Raw genomic sequence first — 13012 nt, forward strand, 5'->3', positions numbered from 1 at the left:
GTGTAGTCCACGATGCCACCTGGGCTCACAAGCAAATCAAAAGGAACACATGTTCCAAACCGCTTTGCTCATACATTACTTCTGGGTCTACTTTCAAGGAACCCTGGTGGCTTACTGGATTCTGCATGGGTTTGCAAACCCCAAGGTTAGCAGTTCAAACCCACCGGCCTCTCTGAGGGAGAAAGGTGAGACTTTGTGCTCCCATGATTTACAGCCACTGAAGCCCATGGGGGAAGTTTTACTATAAGCCCTATGGGGTAGCTCTGAGCCAGAATTGACTGAGTGGCAGTGAGTTCGTCTACTTTTATGCAGAATAAGAGCAGACAGTGAAGGAACCTTTCCATGAAGCTGGGTGTAATATTGATGTGATATTGTAAATGAATATCTGACCGATGGAACATATAACTGAGATATAGCAAAACCGGAAACTATTTTTGTCTGAGTAGAACTGTATTCCACAGGATTTTCTGCAGCTGAGTTTTCAGATATAATCCACCAAACCTTAGAAGCGCATCTGTGTGGACTCAGAGCTCCAGCCTTGGGTTAACAGCTAAGCAGGTTCACCAGGGGCACCACCCAGCACATCAATGGCCAGGAATGTGAATGGCCAGGAATCTTAAAACTAGAGTAGCAATTGAGAAAAAAATAATCCCATGTGCACTTACATTTTTTACCTGTTCTGTACATTTTTCTGAATGCTTCAAAAATCTCCCAAAGACGTACTTACAAGGGAGCTAGAAAGTCCATAGAAAAGTGGAATTATAAAAAGACAACGTAATATTTCTATGAACTTTTAGAAGAAATCTTATTTTTGTTTGTTTTTATAATTCTTATGAATTCATTCACACAAGGGAGCATCAGTGGTCTGTGAAGAGGGGACCAATATTGAATAAAATTGAATAAAAGCCATAAATCCTATTCCCCAAACTTACAACCATGGTCTGTTCAGTTTGTTCATCAGCTGCTTGTGCCAGTCCTTCTTGTTCAGTTCCGGTGTGCCTTATTTTACTAACACTTCCTCTCAAAACCCTGGCTGACTACGGACATTTCTTTTAAAACATGCACACTCACACTGGACTGGAAAACCAAACCTTTATGAAATAATACACAAGAATAAACATTATAAAGTATTTGTTGTGTTTAATGCCCAAACTCCTATTTTTAGTTGAAAAAGTATTTGATGTTGTTGGAAAGCAGATAAGAAAGCGAAGAACTGTTGGCATAGATGCACTGGCATTCCGAAGCTGACCAGGGCTGTCTCTTCTTGCGGGAGACTTGGGGGCAGAGGGAGAGAGGGCAGCCCACCATCGCTGGATTTACACTCATTTCTCATCGTGTCTGACGCTGGAATGGTTTATGCCTCAAGTCTTTGGGCCTCATAGGTCAAGCACCCCCTCAGCCAGAGCCCTCCTCTTAAGAGAACAGCAAGTCAAGCTCAAAAAAAAGTGCCCCGAACAAAAGCCTTGGTCATCGGAGAAGTGATTCTGAATATCGAACCATTTCTCCTCTCACCACCCCCCAAAGCACAGGCCTCCTGGCCCTTCTGGTTCTCCGAGAGGGAAGCTGAGCGGTAAAACACATCTGAGAACTATTTCCCCGGAGGCACCAGCAGGGCTGCTTTGGGATTTCCTCCAAGAGGATGGAAGATGAGGAAGAGAGGTATTTTCCTATCGCCGAGCAGCTCCCATCCCCCTGGGATCTGGGCCAGAGAAGATGTCTGGAGAAGCAGGTGACGTGAATCACAGTCGGTGGAGCAAAAGTCAGAAGGCGGCATGTGTGTGTGTGTGTGTGGGGGGGTTGTGGGGAGTGGGAGGGTAGGGAAGTCAGGCAGAACCATGCTCTGTCTTCCCCGCAGGACGATGCACTTGTGGATGGGACTTTGAAATGAATGAATGCCCCATGCCTCTTTCCTGTTTGCTTACCCTGCCAGAAAGAGTCTGTCTTCTTCCCTTGGCTCCTCTCTGGCTACTGCAGACCTACGTCCTGCTGTGGGCTCCTTTCCTTGCTCCAGCACTGGGTTCTGACATTAAGGTTACTTGTGTGTGGGGGGACATTTTAGAGGTTGGGGGAAACCCATAGTTGCAAAATTAAGAGTTGCGGAGTGTCAGGGAGAGAGGGGTGAAGAACAGGACAGGGAAAGTAATTTGGACAGCTGTGGGGAAGAGGAAAGCCAGGGAGTGCCATCCTGGATTCTTGTTGCTGGTATCTCCCAATGTGCGCAATCTGCCTGCGTGCAAAGCATGTAGGGAAGGGCCCGAGTTTGGCACCACACCGATGTGTAGCTCCACCCTCTTCTAGCTGCTTGATCTTGGGGAAATGATTTAATATTGTACAAATACCTAATGGTGGAATACTTGAGTTCAAAACTGGTCTCATCAAGTCCACATCATGGTAACCCCATGTTTCTTCGATGTAATCTGCATGAAAGCCAACTGACAGGGTAGGTTCGAACCATCAACCTAAAGAGGTGAGTGATTTAGGGCTAGCCATTTGTACAATGCAGGGACTTTAAGAATTCAAGCCTTTTCCCAATATAAACAGCACCTCTTAACCCGTACTCACAGGATAGACCCTCAGTAATGAATACAGTAATTAATAACTTCTCAGACGGTAGCTCAGCTTGTTTTTAAATTCCACAGTCAAATAGGTTGGGAGACTGTCACACAAAGATTAGTTGGGGGAAAATAATGATATGTCATTTATTATCAGCCCAGAACATTCAGAATCGTCATTCATAAGACATAAGCTCATTATTAACCGAAGATTATTTTTCTTGCCTTTATGTGACTATTTTCTTAAATTAAAAACACGCTTTCCTTTTCTTGTTGCAAAAGCAATGCCTGCTCATCTGACGCCAATTGGAAAATAGAGATAAGCAAGTCGTGCAAAATGAAAGGTTCCCATCACTCAGCGCAGTCCTGGGGCTGCGGTGGCTGTGCACCGGCTGCTAACTGCAAGATCAGCTGCTTGAAGGCGCCAGGCGCTCCATGGGAGAAAGATGGGGCTTCCCATTTCTGCCAAGAGTTACAGCCTTGGAAACTCGGAGAGGCACTTCTGCCCTGTCCTAGAGGGTCATGATGAGCTTGAATGGCCTCTCTGGCCGTGACTCTAAGGCTGAAAGCCTTGTACCTAGATATAACTCCCATAAACACCAGAGTATAGGAGAGGCTTCAAAAAGTTTGTGGAAAAATTGAATGAGAAGATCATAGAATTTTCCCACACACTCTTTGAGCCCCCTCATACATCCCTGTGAATTTTCAGTATGTTTACTCAGAGTTTTGAAAATCACAATATCTGCCCAACAACATTCCAGATCAGTTCGTTTGTCTTTGCGACATCATTAATGTCTACTCAGTCAGGTGAATGATTTTTATTTGCTCTGAAACCACCTCCTGTGTTTACTTAGGGGTTCCCCCCCTCACCCAACACACACCCTGATAAGGAAACATCTGAAAGCCCACGTGTGGCTTTGGGGAGAGGCTGACTAATTCCAACCTATAAACAATGACAACTCGCTTGGAGTTGTGTGGCTGTTTCCTACAGCCCCCCTTGCCCACAGGTCTGCCGCTGACTTCAAAGGAAAGTCAGCAGTGGCCGCGTCCAGAGGATAAGGTGCAAAATGAGACTCAAACTCCTGATAAGAGATTACAGGAAGGCTGATCAAAGACTGGGCATAAAAGTGCAAGCCCATGAGTTGCCTTGGCCCATGGCCCCAAAATATTCTTCAGGACAGAGATCTCTTTTGAAGTAATTCAAAGCCCCCTTGCTCTGAGGAGCTCCCTGGTCAGTGGAAAACTTAAAAAGTGATACGGGAAGGAGTTACACAAATTGCCACTTCCCAGCTCTTCTTGCGCATTCCTCACAAAGGGCTTGAATCCTGCTGCACTGGCTATACGGGGCCAAGTGTGGTGTAGCTGTGCTGTCAGGTAAGTGAACTCAGGTATTGACTTTTCCTTGTGGCTAGAATCCACATTGCATTCCTGGGGACAGAAGATCCGCTCTCATAAGCATAGATCAGGACCTACCGTCCACATCACTCTCTCACTGCCATCCGGTCACTGCTGACTCATAGCGCCCCCGCCCAGTCCCCACAGTGGATTTCCAAGACTGCAACTGTTCATGGGCGGAGGGGATTCAATCTTTCTCCTTCTGCTGCTGGTGGTTTCAAACTGCTGACCATGTGGGCCGCAGCCCAGTGCTTAAGCACTATACTATGAGGGCTCCTATTATCTATCTATCTATCTATCTATCTATCTATCTATCTATCTATCTATCTATCTATCTGTCTAGCTATCTAAAGATTTTTAAAGAGTATGCAGTATTTCCAATTGGCAATAAGAATTGTTCATCAGCCTTCTTCCAGGAGTTTATTGCTCTTTGTGGTATTTCCTTATGCAGCATCCATTTTCCCCCAGAGATTGGAAGAAAATAGAATTAGTCCCCAAATGCCAGTAGCCTTTACAACATTCCATTAAAATATTAAAGTATTTTAAAAAGAGAAGAATTACATAAAGCACTATAAGTTGGCACATCTTTCAGTCCCCAGTTTGTTTGGTTATTCACTTTCCACGATACTCCTGTGTCTGGAGCGTTTGTGTTTGCGCGTCCTTTGTCACGATGTGGGAGAAAGGTGGGCTTTCTAATGCCGCCAGGTGTCACAGTCTCCAAAATTCACAGAGGCAGTTCTACCTTGTCCTATAGGGTCACTGTAAGTCGGCATTGACTCGATAGCAGTGAGTTTGCTTTGGGGTTTTGACAGCATATGTGGTAGAAAGACAGGGCTTTCTATGCCCATAAAGAGTCACAGAGTGTGCAGGTGCGACAGATAAGAGCCCACAACACGGGATCCAGGACAGCGAAACCCCTCAGGACCAGCAGTGAGAACAGAGAAGCCAGGAGGATAAGGGGAAAGTAGGGGGAGAAAGGGGAATTGATCACAAGGATCAACATATAATCCCCTCCCAGGGGGACGAGCAACAGAAAAGTAGATGAAGGTTCATGAAGGAGGGAGGGGAAAAATGAGGAGCTGATATCAGAGGCTCAAGTAGAAAGAAGATGCTTTGAAACTGATGATGGCAACATATGTACAAATGTGCTTGACACAATGGATGGATGGATGGATTCTGATAAGAGCTGTATGACCCTCCAGTAAAAGTAATTAAAAAAAGGTTCCAGTCTCAGAAATTCATGGAGGCCATTTTTCCCGACCCTGCAGGGCTGCTAGGAGTCACACAGCAGTGAGTTTCCTGGTTTTGTTGTTGTATCTCTGTTTCTTTCAAAGTTCAAGGGAATTACTTTTTTTCTGGCTACTTTTTTTTTTTTTTGCTTTACAGAACAGAAATTTATTTTGTTATTATTTTAGAGTATAAAAGTCCAAATTAGAGTCTTGGCTATGGACCTCTTCTCATTTCTGATAATTACTGAAAATTTTAAGAAGCCCTGTTGGCATGGTAGGTTACACATTGATTGTCCAACTACCAGTCACTGGTTCAAACTCACAAGTCACTACGTGGGAGAAAGATGGGCCCTTTAAAAAGTTGATTCCTTAATTTTACCTCAGGTTTTAGTTGAAGTCTCTACTGAGCCCCATGCTAGGCTCTGAGAGATAACTGGAAAAGATGTTCTCCCCTCTGAAAGAGTCACAGTCTGAGGGAGGAGACACTGAATTTGCTTGCAGAAATGGACAATCAGGCCGGCTCTGTATGGACAGTCTTTTATGAAATAGGTGAATTTAAATGGGGCTTTAAAAATGCTTGCTATTTCAAAACATGGACAAATGGATGGAGGACATTTCAAAAGGGGTTCCGAGCTGGCATCACCTGCCAGTTAGAGAATCAGGAAAGGCTGAAAGTGTTTCACTGCAGAAATGGAATGCATTTCTTTAAACGGGGCAAATAGAGCCCCAGCATGACAGGTGATTAAGTGCTGGGCTGTTAACTGAGATGTTGGTAGTTCAAACCCACCCGGAAGCACCTCCGGAGGAAGGACTGACCATCTGCTTCTGACAAACCAGCCGTAGAAAACCCTGTGGGCACAGTTTGGCCCTGGCATTGATAGGCTTGTTATGAGTCAGAATCAACTTGGTTGTTCTTGGTTAATTGGGGTAAATAGGTCTCATGTGTGAACATTGTGAGAGGTAAACTTTACTAGATATCTGAGGAATAAAAATTAAATGCAATTAAAAGATGATGAAATTTTCCCAAAGGCTTTTGAAGTCCCTTAATACTAGGGTTAGGATATGTTGTGGAATCCATTCTGTATTCTGAGTGCAATGCAGTGTTTCCCAAAGTTGGATATATGCCCCTGGTTGGGGGTGGGGGTGAGGCGTGTACTGCAATGAACGAGGGGTCCTATCAGAGCAGATACCTACACTTTATCTTGGATTATGGGTTAGACTATGAAAGTTTTTAATTGCCAAGGGGATGCTGAGTTGTTGTTTTTCTGAAAAGGGGCCATAGGTCAAATAAGTGTGGGAGATTATGTATTAGAACCCCACTGAAAAGTTGGCCAGAGTGAAAAGTTCAACGGAATGGTTTATATTGTGAGAACGTTAACCAGAGTGTGGAGTCCGGGTTGTTCTCTGGGGCAATGGCTTGGGCATGAGACATGAGGGCACCAGTCGAGCCTGAGAAAAAGAGGGCCTAAAATAGAATGGGAATAGTGGATATGGGAAGGGAGGAATGGGGCCTCTATCTGGAGATTGTCAGCTGCGACTTGAAGGCTGGGTCTGAGGAAGGAGTGAAGCGCATTGGTTAACACTCAGCCTCAAGTGTAATTATGCCTCAACTACTAGGTCTGTGGTAGCTGGGTGATGGGAATACAAAGAAACGCATGGCATCAGCTGGCTTGGTGGGAAGACAGTTGGTACACCTGAGAGGAAGCACTATTCCCCGAGGCTTGAAGTTCTGGCAGCTGCAGGGAATGGGTAGGACTGAGAAAGACTGGGAAGGAAAGCCAGAGTAGTAGACTCACGATGAAGGTCCCTGTTAGAGAAAGGGTCGGGAGCAAAGGTGCCAGGGTAGAAAAAATACACAGAGGATTGAGGCACATCCAACGGCCCTTCCAGGTGGGGCAGAGGGTTTGTCTAAAAAACCAGAGAGGGGCTCAAAAATGAGATCGTAGAGAAGTATGTCAAATGTGGTACAATTTTAAAGAACCAATGGAAGCGTTTTGGTTTAATTTGGGCAATGTCCAGGTACTGACAGGCAAAAAAAAAAAATAAGGTGTCCCAGCAAGTTTAATCTGTGAAAGATGTGCACAATGTGTAAGAGAGGGAGATAGGACTAGCCAGAATTCTTGTCCTAGAAATTTGGAAACAGCTACTAGAAAGAGATCCTTATGGGTGCCCATTCCAATGAAGGAAGACCCCAAAGATGCTGAAATTGTCTAACAAGCTCATTAATATCCCATGAAAGCAAAATTTTGCTGAAGATAATTCAAAAACAGTTGCAGTGGTATATGGACAGGGAGCTACCAGAATTCCAAGCTGGATTCAGAAGAAGCCATGGGATAAAGGCTATCACTGCTTATGTAGGGATCTTGGCTGAAAGCCGAGAACACCAGACTGATCAACCCAAACTCATGGCCATTGACTTGATGCCGACTCACAGCAACTCTATGGGGCAGGGTAGAGCGGACCTGTAAGCTTCCGAGAGTATAATTGTCGACAGGAATAGAAAGCCCCATCTTTTTACCATTGGAAATGTGGACCTTTCATATTACAGCGCAACATGTAACCACGATGCCACCAGAGCCCTTTGGGAGCAATAAATAACATCATGATAAATGGAGAAAAGTTTGAAGTTGTCAAGGATTTCGTTTCCGTGGATTCCCAAAGGATGCGAATGGAGTAACAGTCAAGAGATCAAACAACACAATGCATTGGGCACGGCTGCTGTATTAGACCTCTAATTGCTGAAAAGCAAAAGTGTTCCTTTGAGAACTTAGGTGTGCCCGACCCAAGCCCGGGTGTTCCCATCATCTTGTATGCACGGGAAAGCTGGGAAGTGGATCAGGAAGACAGGAGATGACTGATGCGTTTGAATCATGGTGTTCACAAAGAAAATGGAAAGGCTGTCAGAACAAACGACTCCGTCTTAGAGGAAAGAGAGCCAGAATGCTCTAGAGGAGGGATACTTTGAACATGTTCTTAGGAGAGAGCAATCCCCGGGAAAGTACACCATGTTTGGTAAAGTAGAAGGTCATCAAAAAAGAGAAAGACCCTCCGTGAGATGGACTGACACAGTGGCTGCAACAATGGACTTAAACACAACAACCATTTGGAGAATAACACAGGGCCAGGCAGTGTTCCATTTCACTGTACGCAGGGTAGCTGTGAGGCAGAGCCCCACTTGATGGGACCTCCCGACAGTAACAGTTAGCAAGGTGAGTGCTTGCACGGTGTCTAGTCAAACGGGAGTGGAGATATAACGTAGATTGTAGGAAAAAGGAACTAATGACCCAGAGAAGTCCCAGCGTAAGGAGAAACACAGATCTACCCAAGGTTTTAGGCCCAGAGAGGCTGGCAACGACTTGGGAAAATTATCGTGCTGTGCACAAAGTAATAAAATCCGAGGAAGGAACTGCCTGGGAGGCAGCCTGGATAGACCAGAAGGAGGATGGAGAGAGGGCTTGAAGCTCAGCTGGAAAACAGGTTTACCAAACCAAGCAGAGAAACGCCTCCCAGCACAGCAATTGTTTGAAGTTTTTCTTTTTGCCAATCAATTAATTGATTGAATCAGAAAAAATATTTTCGAAAGCTTGCTTGGGTAGTAACATTATCTTAATATAATGAATTCTCAGATTCTCTATTGCTTTCTATGCCAAACAATTGAACTTGTGAGAGAACAAACAGTGGGGGAAGTGACAGGGTTTTCTATAATTAGTCCACAAAGAGAAAATTGGGGCCTCGGACCTTGCTGTGCATATTTTCTTCTCCTCCGTGGCAATACTTCATGTTTTGAGTATCTTTCTTACCCCTCTAATCAAGCTGTTTGGAAATACCCAACATTGGTTGATTGACATTTGCCTTGTGGTTCTCAAAGACAAAGGACTGATGGAACACAAAGGAACAAGTGCAAGCAGGCGGTTTTGGAATGACAGCTGCTCCCTAAACCAGTGCAAACCAGACGTCAGACTTGAATCGCACACATTTTGTCAGCCAAGTCCTACACGTAACAACTGTAGGTGTAGATCTTCACTAAAGTGGTACTACTGTCCATGAATGGCTCCTTATCCATTAAATTCACAGCGCTTTCATCCCAGCGTCTTGAAGAACAGGGTCAGCATCTAAAGTTACCCACACAAAGAGGGACGTTATGTTAACCCTAGACCCAGGAGAGTCGAGGCAAAACAGTCTTCCTCTTCTTGTTTATTTTCCGAGAGAGGAACAAGTGAGAACCTGGGCTCTGTGAGCAGAGCAGGAAGGAGAACCCAAACCTTCGAGAATAAACCGTTCGACAGAGTTACAGCAAATGGGCCTCATCGTTTCAAGGGAATCAGTCACATAAGTTAAAATGAGGAGCGTCAGGCCAGCTGACTTGATAATGAAGATGCAACGATGTTCCCTTTTTACTATCCCTGGAGAGTTTTCAACCTTATTTCTAGCTGGTCCTTTTTTCTGGTCTTTTTCAGCTGCTCGACTGATCGAGAACTTGGACACCACTGTTGAACCCTGTGCGGACTTTTTCAAGTACGCCTGTGGGGGCTGGTTGAAGCGCAACATCATTCCTGAGACCAGCTCACGCTACAGTAACTTTGAAATTTTAAGAGATGAGCTGGAAGTTGTTTTGAAGGGTGAGTTGTTTGTTTGTTTCTCTTACTATTGCAACCTCGCCTCCCACCATGAAAACTCCACTGTTAGCCATCACAGAGAAAGTCAATAAACCCTCCAGAGTTTGTGGCCCACGAGTCACTCCAAGTTGAGTAGGCAGTGAGCTGGGCGTCCTGCCAGTGCTTGGCCCTCCTGACTTGATTTGCAGGTGCGCACACAGTGAAGTTCTGTGTCTTCCTTCTCGATACTGCCAGTACACTCTTCCTACAGGGGGAAAAAAGCAAATGTTTGCTACTCAAACACCACTCCCATGGACTAACTGGAAGTCACTGGAGTACACATTACTCTAGCTGACTCCGCGGAGTTAGGGTACTTACTTACTCAGCGAAAGCACTTTCCCTTGGCGGTTAGGAGTGCCCTGACTACCCTCCATCATCTGCTCTCTTCTAGAAGGAACTTTGTAGAATGATCTTGGCTAGTTTCTAACATCTAAACAACAAGACAATTCACTGGGAGCATGAAGAGTAGAATCACATGCATTATTTTCTAGCCATCGCATGTACCATCCACGTTAAAATTGAAATTCCTTTGCACTATTATTTGTTTTCTTTTTAATATCGATTTCAACAGATCAGTATATGTCACTGTTGTCAGCAAAAACAATTGAGAAACTAGTCAAAAAGACTTTTATCTAACTTACCTAATGAAACTAAATCCCAATTCTGCTAAAAAAAATAATGATCTGATAGGGGGTCGAGTCTGTCCTCTAAGAGACGGGAAGGAGTGTATTTGCATACAGTGAAACCAATTTTTTTTAACCCACATTGAAAATGTTAATTACAGCTGCAAATGAAGTATCCCGCTGATGCATTTTATTAAATGTCCTATTTTCAGATGTCCTTGAGGAGCCGAAACCTGAAGATATAGTAGCAATACAGAAAGCGAAAACACTGTACAGGTCTTGCATAAATGAATGTAAGTACTCTTCATCCGACCTCCTTTTGAGAGCCGAGCTATACCGAAACTCCATGTTGAAGTGATCTTTGTTCTTTTCAAAGCTGCTGTTGACAACAGAGGCGGCCGTCCTTTACTTAACCTGTTACCAGACATCTATGAGTGGCCAGTTGCAACAGACAACTGGGCACAGACATATGGTAAAGCAATTTCCTTCTTTCTTATTAAAACACCAGACTAGCTAAATATAAATTATGTATTGAAATATGCATTATTTTGCATTTTGTTTGTGTATGAATGTACTAAAACCTCTAAAGAGATGTGCCTTTCATTTTTTTAGGGGCTTCCTGGATGGCAGAAAAAACTATTGCAAGACTGAATTCAAAATATGGGAAAAAAGTCCTTATTAATTTCTTTGTTGGCACCGATGATAAGAACTCCAGGAGCCATATAATTCATGTAAGTTTGTGAAGCAGACAGCCAGAGCTATCTTTAAATCGCCATAAAACGTCCACACACAGATTCTCAGAAACAGCACATATTCTCATTCGAGCCACATGAGTGTGGTGGCAATAAATTCACATGAAGTCTCAATTCTACAAGTATTTTCTCAATGTTCTGTTTTAGATATTCATCTCTTCTACTACTTTGGCTTTAGATTTCCCTACCTACATTTAAAAAAAAAAACACTATAAGAAACGAAGGGCCTTGAACTCCTCCTACATAGAGAAAGAACTCCATTTCTCTGTATATTTATATGATACCAGCTCTGATCCAGAGAAGCTATGGTAGTCTGGAAAGCAGAAATTCCCAATTACTTAAAAAAAAATTTTTTTTTAATGTAGAAAAGGGATTGTGAACATAGCTTAGGTTCTCTCTAGGAAATGTCTGCCCTGTTTTTTCCATAAAGTTAACAAAGGCCATTCTTTCAGAGTGGCTTTATTGGAGTTTTTGAAAAAGGTATGCTATTTAGGTGCCATCCAGGAAAAAAATCAGTAATTAGTACCTGAGTTGTATTAGGGGAGGGAAAGGGGAGCAAAGTTTTCAATGTCATCTATTAGAATAACTAAGTCAAAAATTACAGTTCACAGGGTCAGAACGCTGGTACGTCGATCCTTGTGTCATTTTGATTAAAATCAGGAAGCGATTGAACCAGTTCTCCCGGTTGGTTGCGAGATCCAGGTGAAGTGCTCAATGGGAAGGAACAGGGACTTCCTTGCGGAGCTGCCTTCTGGCTTTCCATAGTTTCAGGGTGTGTTCGGGGCTGTAAGCAGTGTCACTACTGTTAGGGGTCCTCAAACTATGGCCCGCGCTCCGAGCATATTTATCCAGGCCGCCGGGTGTGTTTGTCCCATCTTGTTTTTTACTTCAAAATAAGATATGTACAGTGTGCATAGGATTTTTGTTCATAGTTTTTTTTTTAACTATAGTCTGGCCCTCCAACGGGTCTGAGACACAGTGAACTGACCCCTTGTTTAAAAAGTTTGAGGACCCTTGCTTGGACCATCAATTGGCTGACTCGCCTCGCTTCCTCATCAGGCCATGCCGTGAATAGGCGGAGCACACACGCTCCCATCAAACTAAATGCGTCCTTTCTTCTTCAGTGCGCGTCCAGTCCCCTCAGAACAGAGCAACTGTGCGGAAGGCAAAGGAAAGAGCTCTGCTTCCCTAGGACAGTGGACCCGACCACAAAAAAAATCCTGCTGGAATTTTCACTTTTTTCACACCCCAATGAACTTGAAAGCGCTGACCTCCTCCCACCAATTGGAATGGATCCCCTGACAGTGGCAGTAGAACAGGACCCCCCTCCGCAACCACGGGTGGATACTCCGACTCCTCACTTTTTGACTCTCATTAGCTGTACATTTCCCATGTACAAGAAATATCAAAGAAAAAATAGGACAAAGAAATAAAATATTTTATATGGATGGTACTCTTGATGACTGGAAAATTAAATATATGCATTTATGTTAAAATTATAAATATATTTAAATTAAATGTATATATTTAAATTATTGTGTTTAAATTAAATATATATATATATAACTGTTTTGCACACTAGTGGTCCGCATTTAGTAGTAACAAGTGTGGAGATCACAGTGTGTGCCCTTGAAAAGGAAACTGGAAAGGATGCTCCTATTGCACTGTATTGCCTGGCTCAGAGAGGAGAGGAAGTGTGGTCTCCCTGAGCCCCAAGGTGACCGACAGACCAGAGAGGAGACTGGAGAGCTGTCAGCAGTACCTGCTGGGTCCAGATTCCCACAAAAGGCTGAGACCAGGCCAAAG

The 13012-nt window shown here is 43.9% G+C and overlaps 1 protein-coding gene across 3 annotated transcripts in view; it reads left to right on the forward strand.

The window, feature by feature from the left end:
- MME (membrane metalloendopeptidase) overlaps positions 1 to 13012 on the forward strand; it is a 100308-nt gene that overhangs the window by 28753 nt on the left and 58543 nt on the right. For all 3 annotated transcript variants that reach the window (XM_075546947.1, XM_075546948.1, XM_075546949.1), the window contains exons 4-7: positions 9634 to 9795; positions 10667 to 10747; positions 10831 to 10926; positions 11067 to 11185. In XM_075546947.1, the coding sequence (XP_075403062.1) occupies positions 9634 to 9795; positions 10667 to 10747; positions 10831 to 10926; positions 11067 to 11185 (458 nt within the window). The remainder of the gene's footprint in view (positions 1 to 9633; positions 9796 to 10666; positions 10748 to 10830; positions 10927 to 11066; positions 11186 to 13012) is intronic.

The sequence above is a fragment of the Tenrec ecaudatus genome, chromosome 4 (assembly GCF_050624435.1).
Source record: "Tenrec ecaudatus isolate mTenEca1 chromosome 4, mTenEca1.hap1, whole genome shotgun sequence".
NCBI classification, from domain to species: domain Eukaryota; kingdom Metazoa; phylum Chordata; class Mammalia; order Afrosoricida; family Tenrecidae; genus Tenrec; species Tenrec ecaudatus.